The following is a 21366-nucleotide window of genomic DNA, read 5'->3' as shown; positions in this document are numbered from 1 at the left end:
CTTAGTTCTTGGTTCCCTCTTCTATCTACACTCATTCCCTTGAGGATATTACCCAGTCCCAAGTAGGAAGGACTATAAGTGGGTGCCACCATGCTCACCTAATTTTTTTAATTTTTGGTAGAGACAGGATCTCACTATATTGCCCAGGCTGGTTTCAAACTCCTGGGCTCAAGTGATCCTCCCACCCTGCCTTCCCAAAGTGCTGGATTACAGCGTGAGCCACCACACCTGACCAAATTACCCATTTAGAAGTCAATGCTTGTTAGTACTACAGGGGCCAAGAGAAGACTTCCCCTTTGCCCAGTGAAGGTTCAATGAAAATCGTCTGACAAAATGCAGACAGATAAACTGGAGAAAAGGCATATATAACTGTTAGCATGCATGAGTTGGGGTGGGGTGGATCACAAAATGATCACCCCATCACGCAATGGGGTACAGATGATTATAACCTGGAGGATATTATCTATCGATAGCTTTAAATAGCATCTATATAACATGTCCCAAGCAACTTTATTTACTTTTTTTTTTTTTTTTGAGAAAGATTCTCACTCTGTCACCTAAGCTGGGGTGTTCTGGAGCACCTCTCGTGCTGGGGGGTCCTTCTGCTTCAGCCTCCTGAGTAGCTGGGACCACTGGTGCACACCACCACTCCCCAACCAGGAGGTCAAGTCTGCAGTGAGCTATGATGACACCACTGTACTCCAGCCTGGGCAACAGAGGAAGACCCTACCTCAAAAAAGAAGAAATAAGATACAATAAAAAATAAAATCAAACTAAATGTACTTGGCACTTACTGTTTGCCAGGTACTATGGAAGAAGTACACAAATACAATGAGGCAAACAAAATGCCTTGAAACTGTAAACGCTGTCTTGAGTTTTTATGCAAATTTAGGTTTCTGTTTAAAAATTTAAATATAAAACAATTATGATGGCTTCTCAATTCTGCAAAAATGAAATAGAACAATAATTCCTACTGAGATGAACCCTACAAAATCCAACCTACTTCATTCTGTGCTTACATACAAAAATGCTCAAAGCTAAAATTTGGTCTCAACCATAAGGACTAGCTCATTTTCTTGGCATAATACATATATTTTTTCCTTTACCTTGTTTATTTAAATTACACTATTTCAGATGTTTTATAACCAAAATCTGCTAAAAGAACCCTCTTATTTTAAATATGAAAGGTAAACAGCATAAAGTCAACAGAAGTCATCCAGAATATATTAAGAAATGAGATGTAACCTAAAAGCCTTAACACCATATTGCACAAGATATTATTCTCATTCAAATGGCTTGTTATGAGAAGGGTCCTCAAAGACATCATTATCACACCATGTACAGTTATTACTTCCTCCTCAATATCCAAAAGCCCGATTGCCATAGAACGACAATATCAAAAAAAAGGGGCAGTGAGAAAAGTCCAATATCTGGCTGCTGATGTTCTGCATGATAAAGGTACTCATCTCCATCAACAGTCGCTCATCTCCACTAATAATTTATTGCAAGAAAATGCCCTTTCTAATAGTACAGTATAAATTATTCTAAATATAAATTAACATTAATTACAAAGTTGCAAAAAATTTTAAATCTCTACAAAAATTAAGTATATTTTAAAAACTAAAATTAACTTCATGTAGAAAAGATTAATGAAAGCACAGACTGCAAACATTTTTAAGAACAATGACTCTCCAGATAATTACAGAGAATCATTATGGTAGAATTGTGAGGTGCTCTGCCAAAAACATCCTAGTAACTTCAATAATTTATGTACATATACATACTAGTTTTACATAACTAAAATTCACCAAGCATTTTCAATTCTTGAAAAGAATAAAAATCACTATTTGTATAATATCAAAAAAATTAGAAATAACCTATATTACCAATTGGCATATTCATATATTAAATAAATCACATATTCATACCACAGAACAGATTACTATGCAGGTATCAAAATAAGTAACTTATTAATGACTGAAACTGAAAGATCCCAAGAACATCTTTAAAGCTGCAGAACAGCATGCATGAGTTGGGGTGGGGTAGATCACAAAATGATCACCCCATCAGTATGTACAGTATGATATTATTTTTGCAAACTAAAACACTATATATTCCTATGGGTACAAATACTTGTAAATGAATGCAGAAAAAGTATACATTCCATTGAGGAGGAGGGCACCTGTGTACTCAAGTACGTGGTCATAGGGAACTGTAGTTTTGTATGTATTCTTTGAAGTTCTAAAAATAAAACATGTATCATTGTTGACTTGTACAATTTTAAAAACAGCATAAAACAGAGTAGAAAAAAATAGATAATCTACACTTCAAGTCCCATCTTCTCCCCTGAGCACCAGACTCTTAGTTCTGACTATTATTTACAACTGCATACATGGTTAAAATGAATAAATCTAGGCCGGGCGTGGTGACTCACTCCTGTAATCCCAGCACTCTGGGAGGCCAAGACGGGTGGATCACCTGAGGTCAGGAGTTCAACACCAGCCTGGCCAACATGTTGAAACCCCGTCTCTACTAAAAATACAAAAAATTAGCTGGGCGTGGTGGTGGATGCTTGTAATTCCAGTTACTCGGAAGTCTGAGGCAGGAGAATCGCTTGAACCCGGGAGGCAGTAAGCCAAGATTGGGCCATTGCACTCCAGCCTGGGCAACAGGAGCAAAACTCCATCACTAAAAAAAAAAAATAAAAGATTAAATCTAGGCTGGGCGCAGTGGCTCACGCCTGTAATCCCAGCACTTTGGGAGGCTGAGGTAGGTGGATCACCTGAGGTCAGGAGTTCGAGACCAGCCTGGCCAACATAGTGAAACCTCGTCTCTACTAAAAATACAAACATTAGCCAGGTATGGTGATACACGCTTGTAATCCCAGCTACTTGGGAGGCTGAGACGGGAGGATCGTTGAACCTGGAAGGCTGAGATTGCAGTGAACCAACATCGTGCCATTGCACTCCAGCCAGGGCAACGGAGCTAGACTTCATCTCAAAAAAAAAAAAAAAAAGATTATTCTTGTCAATTCTATACCATGTATTACAGAAGACATTATAGCATGGTAATTGGGTATGCCAACTGTACAGATCTAGATCAACATTCCTCAACTGTTACTCTGTGAACTTGAGCAAATTACTGAATTTCTCTAAGCCACACTTTCTTCATCCATAAATGTAGATAATCTATAATTTATAGTTTCATTTTAAAGACTGACAGAGTATCTGTAGAATTAAAGACAGTTGTAGGAAAACTGCCTGTTGCATGCAAGAGTGATGCCACCTTGAAGTGAAACCATCACGCTAACCAATTTTTTTTTTTTGAGACAGAGTCTCACTCTGTTGCCCTGGCTGGAGTGCAGTGGCACAGTCTTAGCTCACTGCAACCTCCACTTCCCAGGTTCAAGTGACTCTCCTGCCTTAGCCTCCCCAGTAGCTGGGACTACAGGCACTCACAACCACACCCAGCTAATTTTTTTATTTTTAGTAGAGATGGGGTTTCACCATGCTGGCCAGGCTGGTCTCAAACTCCTGACCTCAAATGATCCACCCACCCTGGCCTCCCAAAGTTCCTGGCCCTGACCAATGTTTGATTCCTGCATACCAAGGTGTTCTTCAGCAGAGTCTTTAAACAATGCCTGTAACATAGATAACCCCTTATAAAGATGCTTATCTAACCTCCCCAGTGGTCACGACTTTCAGTAATAAAGTCTGAAACATGACCACCTGCACATTACTCTAAAGGGATAATGTCCCTAACGGACACTTTTTAGTGGTTGTAGGGATCTACTATCTCATGGTCAACCAAGACATCACTTCTGTTCCTTTTTCTAAGAAACTGGATTTCTTAGTCTCTTTCCCATTTTCTTACGGTTAATCTTTTTCACCCTCAAGTGTTTCTCTTCTGTAGCATCTAGTCTGCAGTTCCTTTCCCACGAAGTCAAAATTAGTGACTAAAATCTGCATATTCTTACTGCATTGTTACTCACACAGAGAGCATGGCATCAATTTTTATAATTCTAATTACAGTTGGCTCTTCCCCAACAACTGGTTTGAACTGCACAGATCCACTTATATGCAGCCTTTTTTCAACCACACACAGATTGAGGCCAGGAGCAGTGGCTCACGTCCGTAATCCCAGTACTTTGGAAGGCTGAGTGGGGAGGGTTGCTTGAGCCCAGAAGGTTGAAAGCAGTGTGGGCAACATATTGAGACTTCACTTCTATTTAATTAAAAATTTTAAAAAAATAATAAAAAATAAAAATAAAAAACACCAATTGAAAATACAGTACTCATGGGATGTGAAACCCAAGTCTATGGGAAGGACTTTTCACATACGCAGGTTCCACAGGGCGTACTTCAGAGCATGCACTGATGTGGTTATATGTGGTGGTCCTAGAAGCAATCCCCACATATACCAAGGGATGACTGTATTTATATTATGGGTCTCTCTTACATTTTCATTTTAAGTTCTAGGACAGCAAAAGTGCTCTTATCTCCATCTCTTGTTTTCTCTTATAAGGGAACTAAAGTGAAACTTTATGAATTGTGTTTTCACTTGTTGCCTCTGTTATCTTCATAGACCTAAGAACAAAAAAACATTCTTTGTAACTTCACATTCATAATTAGAGACTCTTTTGAATAGGCTATTAGTGCTCTCATTTGGAGGAGAAATGTTAGACAGTGGTGAGTGTTTTGGATTGTAATAGATACTTTTAAGCCTTTGTACGTCTCAGTAAGAAAGATGTCCCAAATACAAGTCCTTTTGAGGAGTTAGAGGAAACTTTGCCCTGAGTATCATAACTTTTTTGTTTATTGGTTGGACAGATATGTGAGAGCAAAATCCTGTCTCTACAGAAAATAAAAATAAATTAGCTGGATGTGGTGGTATGCGCCTGTTGTCCCAGTTAACTGGGAGGCTGAGGCACAAAGATCGCCAGAGACCAGCAGGTAGAGGCTGCAGTGAGCTGTGATAAGGCCACTGCAATCCATCTTGGGCGACAGAGCAAGACCTCGTCTCAGAAAAAAAGAAAGCAAAGCAAAGCAAAGCAAGCAAGCAAGATTTAAAAACAAACAAGCAAACAAACAAACAGCCTTCAGAAGACCAGCCTGGGCAATACAGTGAGACCCCCATCTCTACAAAAAATTTAAAAATTAGCCAGGTGCAGTGGTGCATGCCTATAGTCCCAGCTACATGGGAGGCCAAACTGGGAGGACCGCTTGAACTCAGGAAGTTGAGGCAGCAGTGAACCATGACTGCACCTCTGCATTCCAACCTGGGCAACACACTGAGACCGTGTCTCAAAAAAAAAAGCCTTCACAAGTACAGCGGTATGCAATCTATAGCTTTACTTAGCACTGTAAACCATTGTGACTGGAACCAATGAAGATACAGTTTGAATCTAAATCATGGCTGGGTGCTGTGGCACATGCCTGTAATCCCAGCACTTTGGGAGGCCAAGGCGGGTGGATCACAAGGTCAAGCAATTAAGACCATCCTGGCCAACATGGTGAAACCCTATCTCTACTAAAAATTCAAAAATCAGCCAGGCATGATGGCAGGTACCTGTAATCCCAGCTACTTGGGAGGATGAAGTAGGAGAACTGCTTGAACCCAGGAGGCGGAGGTTACAGTGAGCTAAGATCATGCCACTACACTCCAGTCTGGGTGACAGAGCGAGACTCCATCTCAAAAAAAAAAAAAAAAAAAAAAAAAAAAAAATCTAGTAACAATATTTTAAAACTCTATTACCTATTAGTCTGTCAGATACAAAGAAACTCAAAACTGGGTCTTTTTTTTTTTTTGAGACAGGGTCTCGCTCTGTTGCCTATGCTAGAGTGCAGCAGTGTGATCGAGCTCACTGCAGCCTCAACCACCTGGGCTGAAACAATCCTCCTGCTTCAGCCTCCTGAGTAACTGAGACTAACAGCCACATACCACAGGCCCATCTAATTTTTTACAGGGAGATAGAGACAGGGTCTCACTATATTGCCCGGGCTAGTCTCGAACTCCTGGGCTCAAGTAAGTGGTCCTCCTGCCTTGGCCTCCCAAAGTGCTGGGATTACAAGGATAAGCCACTGTGCCCAGCTGGGTCAATACTTAGCACTTTATAAATCTTTTTTTTTTTTTTTTTTTTTGAGACAGACATTCACTCTGTCGCCCAGGCTGGAGTGCAGGGGCGCAATCTCCCCTCACGGCAACCTCCGCTTCCTGGGTTCAAGCAATTCTCCTGCCTCAGCCTCCCTAGTAGCTGGGATTACAGGCGTGCATGACATCTGGCTAATTTTTTTTGTCTCTTTAGTAGAGATGGGGTTTTGCCACGTTGGCTAGGCTGGTCTCGAATGCCTGACCTCAGGGGATCTGCCCGCCTCAGCATCCCAAAGTGCTGAGATTACAGGCATGAGCCATCACGCCCAGCCTATAAATCATTTATTTTGAGTAATGTTTACTACTACACAAGAAAAATGTGACAGACAGAATGCCCAATGTAGAAAGAAGGTGCTAAGACACTGCCAGAGGTAAAATTAACCTTAACATCTTCCTGAAAAGGCAGTAGAAACAAAATGTGGAAAGGGATAGACATACTTCAGAAGATTATTTCAGTAATATCTTATCTCTTAAGCACAAACATTTATAGCCTTATTTTAAATATGTATCTTATTTATAGAGAAATTATTAAACAGGATATTGTGAAATTTGCTTGGTTTATTTTCAGAAATAACACATCCAACATAATCAGATATTTTTACAGGCCACATCTATTGTGACTTAGAAAACCTTAAAGTAATTTAATATAGCCCTATATTTTCTTAAAAGAATCCACCAAAATGACATTTCAGAAGACACAAAAAAACTAAGGAGAAAAACTGCTTGTGGCAGAAAGTCCAGAGTTCAAAGAGCTAAAGTATATAGTGGTATTCAGAGAACTAAACCCTAACGAAGTCAAACTCTCAAACAATCTTACTATAAAATACAGAAGCATGTGTGGTAAATTAGAAATACATACCGAGTAGTATGTCTCCCTTGGACAGGGCCACTCTGTCATGTTCCCAAAAACACTACTCAAGTGAAAAACTAGATCCCATTATCTAGGGGCACAGTAGCAAAGACTAGCTAGAAGGAACACAGGAACATTTTTAGATCCCCTTCTCCACTAATAATCACAAAGGACCTTAGCCAGGTGTGGTGGCAGGCACCTGTGATCCCAGCTACTTGGAGGCTGAGAACTGCTTGATCCCAGGAGGCAGTGACTGCCATGAGCTGAGATCGCACCACTGCACTACAGCCTGGGCGAGAGATCAAGACTCCATCTCAAAAACAAAAAACAAAAAACAAAGGAGCTGACTTTGGTGTATGGGCTACTGAAGGTATTGGCAGAAGGAATAAAAGTTTATTTAGGTTGGAGCCAAAGGTAAATACCCATTTCCGTAATTTAATTTCTCAGCAAAGCAAGTGGGAAGAAACCCAAAACCCCTCATGATAGGGAAAGCGGTTGCTTTCCTACTTACTAGGGAAAATTGACTTAATTGACTTAACAAGGAGGTAGAATATGAACCATTCTCTACCATATAACAGTGACACTTTGGTTCTGAATATCACACGATGATCTCAGAACACTAAAAGCTCCTTTCCCATTTTCCAACCAAACACATCAGTATGGATTCTAAAGCATATGCAAAAAAAAGGACAATTACACTGTTCAAAGAGAAAAAGAGGAAGCTACAACTTTCGAGGTTCAACAGTATGAATACAGAGTTTAAGGAAATTGGCACCAGGATCTAACTTTTAGCATTCATTTGCTGGTTTGAACTCTGTACCTAATATTCCAGAAGGTGATTTCTTCCCCTTTCTGACAAACAGCTTTCTGACAAACATTTCAAAATTAACTATTATTACAAGTTGTTTCTAGCTTTGACTACTGCTAGAGTTAAAAGCATTTGCCACAATAAATATAAATATTGTTGTACTACTGTAAGTATTGTTCTCTTGCAAACAATGTTTGTGTGAAATTATACATCTAATTATATATAATGTTGAATTTCCCGGCTCTAAGGAATCCTTGTTTCTGGCCAGAGGTGGTGCTTCATGCCTGTAATCCCAGCACTTTGCAAGGCCGAGGTGAGCGGATTACCTAAGGTCAGGAGTTCGAGACCAGCCTGGCCAACATGGTGACACCGTCTCTACTAAAAAAAAAAAAAAAAAAAAAGAACACACACACACACACACACAATGGTGACACCCTCTCTCTACTAAAAAAAAAAAAAAGAACACACACACACACACACACACACACACAATTAGCTGGACGTGGTGGCATGCGCCTACTGTAGTCCCAGCTCCTCGGTAGGCTGAGGCAGGAGAATGGCTTGAATCTCAGAGGCAGAGGTTACAGTGAGCTGAGATCACACCACTGCACTCCAGCCTGAGCGACAGTGAGACTTAGTCTTAAAAAAAAAAAAAATTCTTGTTTCTGACCATCTCTTAATATCTATACATTCTCAAACTATAAGACCCTAACAGCCAGGCGCGGTGGCTCACACCTGTAATCCCAACACTTCAGGAGGCCAAGGCAGGTGGATCACGACGTCAGGAGATCAAGACCAACCTGGCTAACACAGTGAAACCCCGCCTCTACTAAAAATACAAAAAAAATTAGCCAGGCGTGGTGGCGGGCGCCTGTAGTCCCACCTACTTGGGAGACTGAGGCAGGAGAATGGCATGAACTCAGGAGGCAGAGCTTGCAGTGAGCTGAGATTGCACCACTGCACTCCAGCCTGGGCGAGAGTGAGACTCCTCAAAAAAAAAAAAAAAAAAAGACCCTAATATCCACCATGCCTCATCCTTCCAGCAAACTTTCCTCAGATCATTTCTAAACATTATTTAAGAATTAAAGGCAGCTGGGCACGGTGGCTCACGCCTGTAATCCCAGCACTTTGGGAAGCCAAGGCAGGTGGATCACAAGGTCAGGAGTTCAAGACCAGCCTGGCCAAGATGGTCAAACCCCGTCTCTACTAAAAATACAAAAATGAGCTGGACATGGTGGCACATGCCTGTAATCCCAGTTACTCAGGAGGCTGAGGAAGAGAACTGCTTGAACCTGGAAGGCGGAGGTTGCAGTGAGACAAGATCACGCCACTGCACTCCAGCCTGGGCGACAGAGCAAGACTCTACCTCAAAAAAAAAAAAAAAGAATTACAGGCCTCGGCTGGTCCAACTGCACTGGTATTTACAACTAACTGATCACAACCAGTTACAGATTTCTTTGTTCCTTCTCCACTCCCACTGCTTCACTTGACTTAAAAAAAAAAAAGAAAAAAAGAGGCCGGACACAGTGGCTCATGCCTGTAATCCGAGCACTTTGGGAGGCTGAGGCGGGTGGATCACCTGAGGTCAGGAGTTCGAGAGCAGCCTGACCAACATGAAGAAACCCCGTCTCTACTATAAATACAAAGTTAGCCGGGTGCAGTGGCGCATGCCTGTAATCCCAGATACTAGGGAGGCTGAGACAGAAGAATCCCTTGAACCCAGAAGGCAGAGGTTGCGATGAGCCGAGATTGTGCCACTGCACTCCAGCCTAGGCAACAAGAGTGAAAACTCCATCTCGAAAAAAAAAAAAAAAAAAAATTACAGACCAGTCCTGGTGGCTCATGCCTGTAATCCTGGCACTTTGGGAGGCTAAGGTTGAGAGGATCGCTTGAGCCTAGGAGTTCCGAGACCAACCTGGCCAACACAGTAAAACCCCATTTCTATTAAAAAAAAAAAAATATATATATATATATATATATATATATATATATATATGTATCAGCCAGGCACAGTCACAGTGGCTCATGCCTGTAATCCCAGCACTTTGGGAGGCTGAGGCAGGCGGATCACCTGAGGTCAGGAGTTCGAGACCAGCCTGACCAACATGGAGAAACCCTGTCTCTACTGATAATACAAAATTAGCTGGGCGTGGTGGCGCATACCTGTAATCCCAGCTACTCCAGAGGCTGAGGCAGGAGAATTGCTTTAACCGAGGAGGCGGAGGTTGCAGTGAGCCAAGATTGCGCCATTGCACTCCAGCCTGAGCAACAAGAGCAAAACTCTGTCTCAAAAAAAAAAAAAAAAAAAAATTTATCAAGCCCAAGACTGGCATGGTGGCTCACGCCTGTAATCCCACCACCAGGACCTTGGGAGGTCAAGGTAGGAGGGTCACTTGAGACCAGGAGTTCAACACCAGCCTGGGCAACATAGCAAGACACTATCTCTACAAAAAATAAAAATAAATTACCCAGGCATGGTGGTATGCACCTGTGGTCCCAGCTACTCAGGAGACTGACACAGGAGCATCGCCAGAGCCCGAGAGGTCAAGACTATAGTGAGCCATGATCATGCCACTGAATTCCCGGCTGAGCAACAAAGTAGGACCCTGCCTGAAAAAGAATTTTAAAAAGGACTGGGCACGGTGGCTCATGGCTGTAATCCCAGCACTTTGGGAGCCCGAGGCAGGCGGATCACAAGGTCAGGAGTTTGAGACCAGCCTGACCAACATGGTGAAACTCCGTTTCTACTAAAAATACAAAAATTAGCCGGGCGTGGCGGTGCGTGCTTGTAATCCCAGCTACTCAGGAGGCTAAGGCAGGAGAATTGCTTGAAGCCGGGAGACAGAGGTTTCAGTGAACAGAGATCACGCCACTGCACTCCAGCCTGGGCTACAGGGCAAGACTCTGTCTCAAAATAATAATAATAATAATAATAAGAAGAAGAAGAAGAAGAAGAATTATTGGCTGAGCGTGGTGGCTCACACCTATAATCCCAGCACTTTGAGAGGCCAAGGCAGGTGGATCACTTGTGGTCAGGAGTTCGAGACCAGCCTGGCCAACATGGTGAAACCCCATCTCTACTAAAAATACAAAAAAATTAGCTGGGCATGGTGGCAGGCGCCTGTAATTCCAGCCACTTGAGAGGCTGAGACAGGAGAATCACTTGAACCCAGGAGGCAGACGTTGCAGTATGCTGAGATCACGCCACTGCACTCCAGCCTGGGTGACAAGGCGAGACTCCATCTCAAGAAAAGAAGAAAGAATTATCAAGTAAACTGGAAGTCAATACTGAGTCACGGAGTAATATGTATATGCACTTTATTAACAAAATTCATGCATTTTCCTTAAAAGGAGCCAAAAAGCATTGTTATTCAGATTGTGTCAAAAACTTAGAATAAAATGACACAAATAAGAGTTTACATCCAAGAGCCCTCAATACTAGGAAGGAGAGAGGAACCAAATTACCACTTACCTATTAGGAAACAACTAGGATTATGAAAGCAAAGTCAAGTCTACATTCCAATTTGAGTCTGTAGATTTTCACCTTAGTATTCTATCCCAAGATTAGCCCCTCCGATTAAATTCAAAAAGAAACAGAACAGAAATATTATTCCAAAGAAGGCAAAATACCACAAACATCTTATTTGTTCTCACAGGTAAACAAATGGAAATCTAAGAAAGATTTATTGATTGCCCAGTAAGGCAAAGATTTTTGTAGATATGACACCAAACATATTATTCATTAAAGAAAACAATTGAGAAATTGAGTGTTTTGAGTTTTTCTTTCTTTTCTTTTTTTTTTTTTAGAGACAGGGACTTGCTCTGTTGACAGGGCTAGGGTACAGTGGTGTGATCATAGCTCACTACAGCCTGGAACTCCTGGGCTCAAGGGATCCTACTGCCTCACTCTCCCCCAAATAGCTGGGACTACATACAGGCACACACGCCAGGCGCGGTGGCTCACGTCTGTAATCTCAGCACTTTGGGAGGCCAAGGCGGGCGGATCACGAGGCCAGGAGTTTGAGACCAGTCTGGCCAACATGGTGAAACCCTGTCTCTACTAAAAAAACAAAAAATTAGCCCAGCATGGTGGCGTGCGCCTGTAATCCCAGCTACCCAGGAGGCTGAGGCGGGAGAATCACTTGAACCCAGGAGGCGGAGGTTGCAATGAGCAGAGATCACGCCATTGCACTCCAGCCTGGGCGACAAAGCAAGACACCATCTCAAAAAAAAAAAAAAAAATTAGCCAGGCATGGTGGCACACACCTGTAGTCCCAGCAGGAGAATCACTTGAACCCAGGAGGCGGAGGTTGCGGTGAGCAGAGATCGTGCCATTGCACTCCAGCCTGGGCGACAAAGCAAGACTCCATCTCAAAAAAAAAAAAAAAAAAATTAGCCAGGCGTGGTGGCACGCACCTGTAGTCCCAGCAGGAGAATCACTTGATCCTGGGAGGTGGAAGCTGCAGTGAGCTGAGATTGCGCCACCACACTCCAGCCTGGACAACAGAACAAGACTCCATCTCAAAAAACAAAACAAAAAAACCAGGCACACACCACCACGTCCAGACAGTTGTTTTTTTGTTTTGTTTTGTTTTTGTAGACATGTGGGTCTCACTTTGTTGGCCAGGCTGGTCTCCAACTCCTGGGCTTAAGCGATAATCTCGCCTCAGCTTCCCAAACTGCTGGGATTACAGGCACAAGCCACCATGCCTGGACTTAATGATGTCTTCTGAAGAGTCAAAGTTTCAAACAGGCGCAGTGGCTCACACCGGTAATCCCAGCACTTCGGGAGGCTGAGGCGGGTAGATTACTTGAGACCAGGAGTTCAAGACCAGCCTGGCCAACATGGTGAAACTCCATCTCCACTAAAAACACAAAAATTACCCAGGTGCAGTGACACATACCTGTAATCCCAGCTACTCAGGAGGCTGAGACAGGAGAATCTCCTGAACCCAGGAGGTGGAGATTACAGTGAGCCACGATTGTGCCACTGCACTCCAGCCTGGGTGACAGAGTGAGACTCTGTCTCAAAAATAAATTAAAAAAGAGTCAAAGTTTCTAATTTTGATTGCGCTCAACTTCTTGGGCAGGGCCGGTGGCTCACACCTGTAATCATAGCACCTTAGGAGGCAAAGGGAGGAAAATCACCTGAGCCCAGGAGTTTGACCAGCCTGGGCAACAACGCAAGATCCCATCTCTATTTTTGAAAAAAAAAAAAGACATCATTAAAAAAATGGAAAGACAAGCAATAGGCTAGGAGATAAAATCTGCAAAACACGTATCTGATAAAGGAGTTGTATCCAGAATTTACAATAAACTCTTACAACTGAGTAAGACAAACAACCCAAGCAAAGTGGATTACCTAAGGTCAGAACAGAAGATGTGGCCCAAAACTAGTATCTCTAGCATAGTTCAATGTTAATTTCATGATTTAAAATCACAGTTCACAGCAAAAAAGATAACAGGGAAATGAACAAAAAATATGTCATTGCTGTACTTGAGCCTATTCAGTCCTTCAAAACATTACTAAAATATATACAATGGAATATTACTCAGCATTAAAAAGGAATAAAATTCTGACACATGGTACAACATGAAACCTGAAGACATTATGCTAAGTGACATACACCAGACACAAAAGGACAAATATTGGCCGGGCGCAGTGGCTCACGCCTGTAATCCCAGCTGAGGAAGGCGGATCACAAGGTCAAGAGATCGAGATGATCCTGGTCAACATGGTGAAACCCTGTCTCTATTAAAAATACAAAAATTAGCTGGGCATGGTGGCGGGCGCCTGTCGTTCCAGCTACTCGGGAGACTGAGGCAGGAGAATCGCTTGAACCTGGGAGGCGGAGGTTGCAGTGAGTCGACATTGCACCAATGCACTCCAGCTTGGTGACAGAGCGAGACTCCGTCTCAAAAAAAAATAGGGGGGGGCGGGTGCAGTGGCTTACGCCTGTAACCCCAGCATTTTGGGAGGCCAAGGCAGGCAGATCACGAGGTCAGGAGATCGAGACCATCCTGGCTAACACAGTGAAACCCTGTCTCTACTAAAAATACAAAAAGAAATTAGCCGGGAGTGGTGGCGGGCGCCTGTAGTCCCAGCTACTTGGGAGGCTGAGGCAGGAGAATGGCGTGAACCCAGGAGGCGGAGGTTGCAGTGAGCCGAGATCGCACCACTGCACTCCAGCTTGGGTGACACAGTGAGACTCCGTCTAAAAAAAAAAGAAAGGACAAATATTGTATGACTCCACTTTTACAATGAGGTGCCTAGAATAGTTGAACTCAGAGACAGAAAACAGAATAGTAGTTACCAGGGCAGAGAGGAGGTGAAATGGATAATCATTGTTTAATAGGTACAAGTTTCAGTTCTGGATGATGAAAAAGTTCTAGAGACTGATAGTGGTAATGGTCACATAACAAGGTAAATGTACTTAATGTCACTGAACTGAAGACTTAACAATATTTAAAATGGTAAACTGTATGTAACGTGTATTTTACCACAATAAAAAAGAAACTAGGATAGATATTTTCCTAATTTTCTTTGTCCCTTAGAGATGAAAACATCACTTTCTATATAAAATCAACCAGCCAGGCAAATGAACACACTCCATTCTCCATTCCCTTCCAAAACCTCAGAAAAAAATGAAATAAAGGAATAAAAAAATATAAACCCCAAGGGCTAAAACAAAGGGAGAGAAGATGATAGTAGAGAGATGTAAGCAACATTCTGGATAACGAAAAGCAGCAGCAGCAGGGTTCTGCACATTTCAATATATATAGAATATGGTTTTTAATTAAGACCTATAGTACATAGCTTTCCCCCAAAAAACTTAAGAACAGAAAAAAATAATCTGTGTGTTTGCTTCAGCAGCACATATACTAAAAAATTAGAACACAGAGATTAGTATATCCTCTGAGCAAGGATAAGGTTAAAATTCACCAAGTGTTCCATATTTTTAGATAAATAAATAAATAATCCAGAATCTCCTTTTGACTACTGACTGACTTTCCACAGAAGCAAATGCAGTTAATCTCTCTCTCACATTATTTTCCTTCCCATTTCCAAAACAGCTATAATTAAATGAACCACCTAAAAATCTCTTTTAATTGCAGAACAAATGAATTCCAAAAACTAGGTTAGACCATCCTTCAAAAATGAAAGAAAAATGCCTTTTTCATTAAATGAGATTTAGATTTAGCTCATTTGACCCTACTGCTGCATTTCTATGACACAGGCAATTTTCTGTACTTTTTTAAAGGCCCAGTTCAGTATTTTTATTCATCCATGAGAAAAACTTTGCTATATCTCAGATATTATTTTTTTTAACGTCTTTTTTTTTTTTTTTTTTTTGAGACGGAGTTTCCCTCATCGCCCAGGCTGGAGTACAATGGCGCAATCTCCGCTCACTGCAACCTCTGCCTCCTGAGTTCAGCAATTCTCCAGCCTCAGCCCCCCGAGTATCTGGGATTAGAGGTGCGCCACCACCCCACCCAGCTAATTTTTTTGGTATTTTTAGTACAGATGGGGTTTCACCATGTTCGCCAGGCTGCTCTCGAACTCCTGATCTCAGGTGATTCTCCCGCCTCGGCCTCCCAAAGTGCTGGGATTACAGGCGTGAGCCACCATGCCCGGCCTACATCTCTTTTTAATACAGATCTCAGATATTCTTAATACTCAGACTATACCTAACACACTATTCAGCTTACTTGTGAAAAAGACTATAGTCTCTAAAATAATGACATTTTGTATTTGGCCAAGAATAAGGAATAACTTCCCAGGTATGTAAAAAAAAAAAAAAAAAAAAAAAAAAAGTTTCATGAGACGTATAAACAGAACAAAATCTAAATCTTATTTAGAAAATAACATCCTAAAAATCACTTTCTCAGGTTATGCAGAACAAACACATTCCAACTTTCTACATTTATTGGTTTCTTCAAACATTCTGAATCATAATTTTTTTTTTTTTTTTTTTTTTTTTTTTGAGACAGGGTCTCACTCTGTTGCCTAGGCTGGAGTACTATGGTACAATCACAGGTAAATCACTGCAGTCTTGACCTCCCGGGACCAGGTAATCCTCCCACCTCAGCCTCCTGGGTAGCTGGGACTACAGGCGCACATGCCACGATGCCCAACTAATTTTTTGTGTTTTTCGTAGAGACAGGGTTTCTCCATGTTGTCCAGGCTGGTCTTGAATACCTGGGCTCAAGCGATCTGCCCGCCTTGGACTCTCAAAGTGCTGGGATTACAGGTGTGAGCCACCGCGTCCAGCCATATCAGTTATCTCAAGTTTTTGCAGCAAAATTCTACATCTTTCTAAGAGCAAGCCATTTGTCATTGTTTCCAAACCTTGGTAAATATGAAAATTCAATGTATAAACTAAGGTCTAATGAAATATACCAGAGGTTAACCAAGATAACCAAAAACCCCAAACAAGAAATGTGATGAGCAATTACACTACTTTGGTGGTTTTTCTTTTTGAGACAAGGTCTCACTCTGTCACCCAGGCTGGAGTGCAGTGGTTCAATCTCGGCTCACTGCAACCTCCGCCTCCCAGTTTCCAGCAATACTCATGCCTCAGCCTCCCAAGTAGCTAGGACTACAGGAGTGTAACACCACGCCCGGCTAATTTTTTATATTTTTAGTAGACACGAGGTTTCGCCCTGTTGGCCAGGCTGGTCTCAAACTCCTGCCTCAAGTGATCCGCCCACCTCAGCCTCTCAAAGTGCTGGGATTACAGGTGTGAGCCACCATGCCTGGCCTGGTTTTTCTTTCTATTCTACTTGTGCAAGCTGGGAAATCGTAAGAAAACGTATGTAATCCATCAACAAGGACACTGTTGGGACTGAGTAAGGGATAAAGCAAGATTCACAACATGAAAAGAGGAATATAGCCTGTACACAATATCTTCCCATATCCCAGTTTGTACAAAAGTCAATAGAGAAAAAGCTTTCAAAATTGGCCCTCTTTAATGCAATCTTTTGTCTCTTATACAAGCTTTTCCCCCTTTTCATTCCCACTGACACCTCCATAGCCTAGTCTCCCTGCCTCCAACCATAGTAAATACTACAGACCTCAATTTTGCCAAATAAATCTTCACAAAATACCATTTAATCCTATCAGCCAACAGGTCTCAAGGTTATTCAAAATAAGAGGCTTGTCTCTTCTCAAATTTTCAGAACTTTTGCCTATTACCAGGCTTGCACAAATCCTCTAAAATTAAGCTCCACCCCATGAAGTCCATTCCTGCCTCTGCACCTTGGCATATTCTGAATAACTAAGTAACTTCCCTCCTTCTATCTGCCTTAATAATTACTCTACATACCTCTCATTCAGTACTAGACTGCTTTGAGGTACTGTTTGAGCTGTTTTATTTATTTATTTATTTTTGAGACAGGGTCACACTCTGTTGCCCAGACTAGAGTGCAGTGACATATCAGTGACATGATGACATGATATCAGTGCAGCGACATGAGCTCACTGCAGCCTCAACCTCCTGGGCTTAAGCGACCCTCGCACTTCAGCTGGGACAACAGGTGCACACCACCATCATGCCTGGCTGATTTTTATGAGGCTTTTTTGTAGAGACAGTGTTTCACCATGCTGCCGAGGCTGGTTAAATCTTTATGTGGGTAAGAACTTTCTTCTCATAGGGCAGAGAACATGGGTTATGCTGCAGAAGGTCAAGCCCCAGATCAGAGGTTGTAAAGCAGCAAGCCACAAGACAAATTCTGCCCACAGTGGTAATTTGTTTGGCCCACAGTGTTTATACTATGAATTCGTAAGTTGCCAACATTTAACAATAAAAATTTCTTACAAAAACTTGATTTCTAGCTTCTCCTTAGAAAAAAATTAAGATGTTCAGTCTGCACTTGGTCTGCACTCTCCCCAAGGTCAATAGTAAGCCAACACTGAATTATACACTTTAAAGTAGTGAATTTTGCCTCAATTTATTTTTTTAACCTTCTGAAAACTTTCTTTTTAATTTTGAAAAATATAATGACGGGATCTCACTATGTTGCTCAAGCTGGTCTCAAACTCCGAGGCTCAAGCAATCCTATCACCTTGGCCTCCCAAAGTGCTGGGATTACAGACGTGAGCCACTGCAACTGGTAAAAAAAAAAAAAAAAAAAAAAAATTTAACTACCAATGCATTGTGAGTGTATTCCCAAGACCTTAAGTAGTATTTTTTAATTATTTTAATTGACAAAAAAGGTATATATTTACCATGTAAAACAGGTTTTATTTATTTATTGAAATAAAATAAAGACGGGGTCTCACTATGTTATCCAGGCTGGTCTCAAACTCCTGGCCTCAAGAGATCCTCCTGCCTTAGCCTCTCAAAGTGCTGGGATTATAGGCATGAGCCACCATGACCAGCCTATAACATGTTTTAAAATATATACACGTTGTGGAATGGCTAAATCGAGCTAAATAACATATATATAACCTCACATACTTACTTTTACCTCCATTAAAAAAAAAAAAAAGGCCAGGTGCGGTGGCTCACGCCTGTAATCTCAGCATTTTGGGAGGCCGAGGCAGGAAGATCACCTGAGGTCGAGAGTTCGAGACCAGCCTGACCAACATGGAGAAACCTCATCTCTGCTAAAAATACAAAATTAGCCGGGCGTGGTGGCGCACACCTGTAATCCCAGCTACTCGGGAGGCTGAGGCAGGAGAACTGCTTGAACCCGGGAAGCAGAGGTTGTGGTAAGCCGAGATTGTACCATTGCACTCCAGCCAGGGCAACAAGAGTGAGACTCCGTCTCAAAAAAAAAAAAAATCACACCAGGCGTGGTGGCTGACACCTGTAATCCCAGCACTTTGGGAGGCCGAGGCGGGTGGATCACCTGAGGTCAGGAGTTCAACACCAGCCTGGCCAAAATGATGAAACCCTATCTCTACTAAAAATACAAAAAAATTAGCCAGGCGTGGTGGAGAGCACCTGTAATTCCAGCTACTTGGGAGGCTGAGGCAAGAGAATTGCTTGAACCCGGGAGGCAGAGGTTGAGGCTGCAGTGAGCCAAGATTATGCCACTGCACTCCAGCCTGGGCAACAAAAGTGAAACTCTGTCTCAAAAAAAAAAAAAAAAAATTATAAGCCAAAGCTGCTTTAACAGCTGCTCCCTTGGAGGGGAATGAATTCCCTAGTTCACTTAAAGTCCCAATCCGATCTGTCATTACTTACTAAATGTTCATCCAGACCTTGCAGGCATTTAAAATTACAATGCTCAGCCTAAATAGGTTTACTGAATGATTAATGAACTCAGATCATAACTTTAAGAAAGATAAGGTTAATGGTAATGATGATAATGAAAACAACGACTAACACTTCACACTGTGAGCCAAGTCTTGTTCAAGCAGAAACACATAATACCTATGTATATATGCTATTACTATTCCCAATATACAGATGAGAAAACTACGGCACAAAGAAGTTAGGCAAGTTGGCCAAAATCATACCACCAATACACAGTAGAGTCAAAATTCAAAAGCAACCTAACTCCAGTAAATACTGTTAACTCCTACAATATAATCGTTTAGACTACAATCCTTTCCTTTGTGACGAACTAAAATTGATTATTTGGAAAAATAATCAAGACAAAATTGTAGAACCTACTCTTTCTTTGCACGAATGAATGACTAACAAGCAAATCAAAGTTCACCTAAATGCAGATGGTTATTTCTGGAGCTTATCTTGTCTTAAAAAAATAAAAAATAAAAAGTCCATCCTGGCCAACATGGTGAAACCTCGTCTCTACTAAAATACAAAAAAGTAGCCAGGCGTGGTGGTGGGCACCTGTAGTCCCAGCTACATGGGAGGCTGAGGCAGGGGAATCGCTTTAACCTGGGAGATGGAGATTGCAGTCAGCCGAGACTGTGCCACTGCACTCCAGCCTGGCAACAAAGCGAGACTCCATCTTAAAAAAAAAAAAAAATGTTCTCTTGTAACTGACAAAGAAAAAGTTGCGGAATCCAGTAAAATAATAAACATTTTCTCAGAAAGCAAGCAAATAAGTAGATATTTCTGGAGGAGTTAAGCTCAATATGTAGATGAATTCTTAACCTATAAGTGACGACGCAGTATTAAAATTCTTCTCTTTCCTGGGACAGAAGGATAGATCTATTAGGGTAAGCAATTTCCAGACATGGAAAAAAAAATTGTGAGTTGCTGGAGGGCAGAGATTGCTTTTTCACTATGAGTCCCTGCAATGTCTAGCATACAGCAGCACTTAGAATACATTCAATTATGTTAGGCCGGATGCTTATAATTCCAGCACTTTGGGAGGCCAAGGCAGGCGGATCACCTGAGGTCAGGAGTTCGAGACCAGCCTGGCCAATATGGTGAAACCCCATCTCTAGTAAAAATATAAAAATTAGCTGGCCGTGGTGGCAGGGACCTGTAATCCCAGCTACCCAGGAGGCCGAGGCAGGAGAATGGCTTGAACCCAGGAGACGGAGGTTGCAGTGAGCCAAGATGACGCCACTGCACTCCAGCCTGGGCGAGAACAAGACTCTGCCTCAAAAAAAAAAAATACATTTGGCCAGGCGCAGTGGCTTATGCCTGTAATCCAGAACTTTGGGAGGTCGAGGCAGGTGGATTATTTGAGATCAGGAGTTCACGACCAGCCTCACCAACACGGTGAAACCCTATCTCTAGTAAAAATACAAAATTAACTGGGCGTGGTGGCACATGCCTGTAATCCCAGCTACTTGAGAGACTCAGGCAGGAGAATCGCTTGAACCCAGTGGGTGGAGGCTGCAGTAAGCTGAGATTGCACCATTGCACTCCAGCCTCGGCAACAAGAGAAAAACTCCGTCTCAAAAAAAAAAAAAAAAAAAGGGAATACATTCAATTATGTTAAAGGAACCAAAAAATCTGAACTTAATTTCTTAAATCGCAATGCAATGAAACTCTTCTAACATTGACTATCTTCCTTTTTATAATAATCAATCACCGGCAAGGAAGTTTGTTTTCCTGACAAAATCCTTAAACCAGGAGTTTTATATTTCAGTACCCCTTGAACCTAGCACAATAGCAGTTCAACAGATCCTTGTCAAATATTACAAACTTAAACTTTCTATACTTATGTTTCCTACAGGTCTCTCAGTGCCAACGTTTAAAGTAGAACTTAAAAGGCCGGGTGCGGTGGCTCATGCCTGTAATCCCAGCACATTGAGAGGCTGAGGCAGGCAGATCACGAGGTCAGGAGATCGAGACCATCCTGGCTAACACGGTGAAACCCCATCTCTACTAAAAATACAAAAAATTAGCCAGGCATGGCGGCGGGTGCCTGTAATCCCAGCTACTCAGGAGGTTGAGGCAGGAGAATCACTTGAACCCGGGAGGTGGAGGGTGCAGTGAGCTGAGATTGTGCCACTGCACACCAGCCTGGGTGACAGAGTGAGACTCCGTCTCAAAAGAAAAAAACAAAACAAAAAAGTAGAACTTAAAATAACATGGTTTCTCATTTATAAAGCATTGGATATTATGAAGCCTGTTTTTTTTTTTTTTTTTTTTTGAGACAAAGTATCCCTCTGTCACTCTGTCGC

At 42.0% G+C, this 21366-nt stretch overlaps 1 protein-coding gene across 4 annotated transcripts in view; it reads right to left on the bottom strand.

Moving 5' to 3' along the window:
* Positions 1-21366, bottom strand: part of ITCH (itchy E3 ubiquitin protein ligase) — a 156095-nt gene that overhangs the window by 126873 nt on the left and 7856 nt on the right. The window contains exon 3 of one of the 4 annotated variants that reach the window (XM_063720616.1): positions 12075-12178. The exons of the other annotated variants lie outside the window; for them this stretch is intronic. Coding sequence (XP_063576686.1) covers positions 12075-12143 — 69 coding nt within the window. The 5' untranslated portion in view covers positions 12144-12178. The remainder of the gene's footprint in view (positions 1-12074; positions 12179-21366) is intronic. 4 annotated transcript variants of the gene reach the window in all.

The sequence above is a fragment of the Pongo abelii genome, chromosome 21, assembly GCF_028885655.2.
Source record: "Pongo abelii isolate AG06213 chromosome 21, NHGRI_mPonAbe1-v2.0_pri, whole genome shotgun sequence".
Lineage (NCBI taxonomy): Eukaryota > Metazoa > Chordata > Mammalia > Primates > Hominidae > Pongo > Pongo abelii.
Note: the sequence above shows the minus strand (reverse complement) of the source record. Positions and strands in the feature narration are given on the sequence as shown.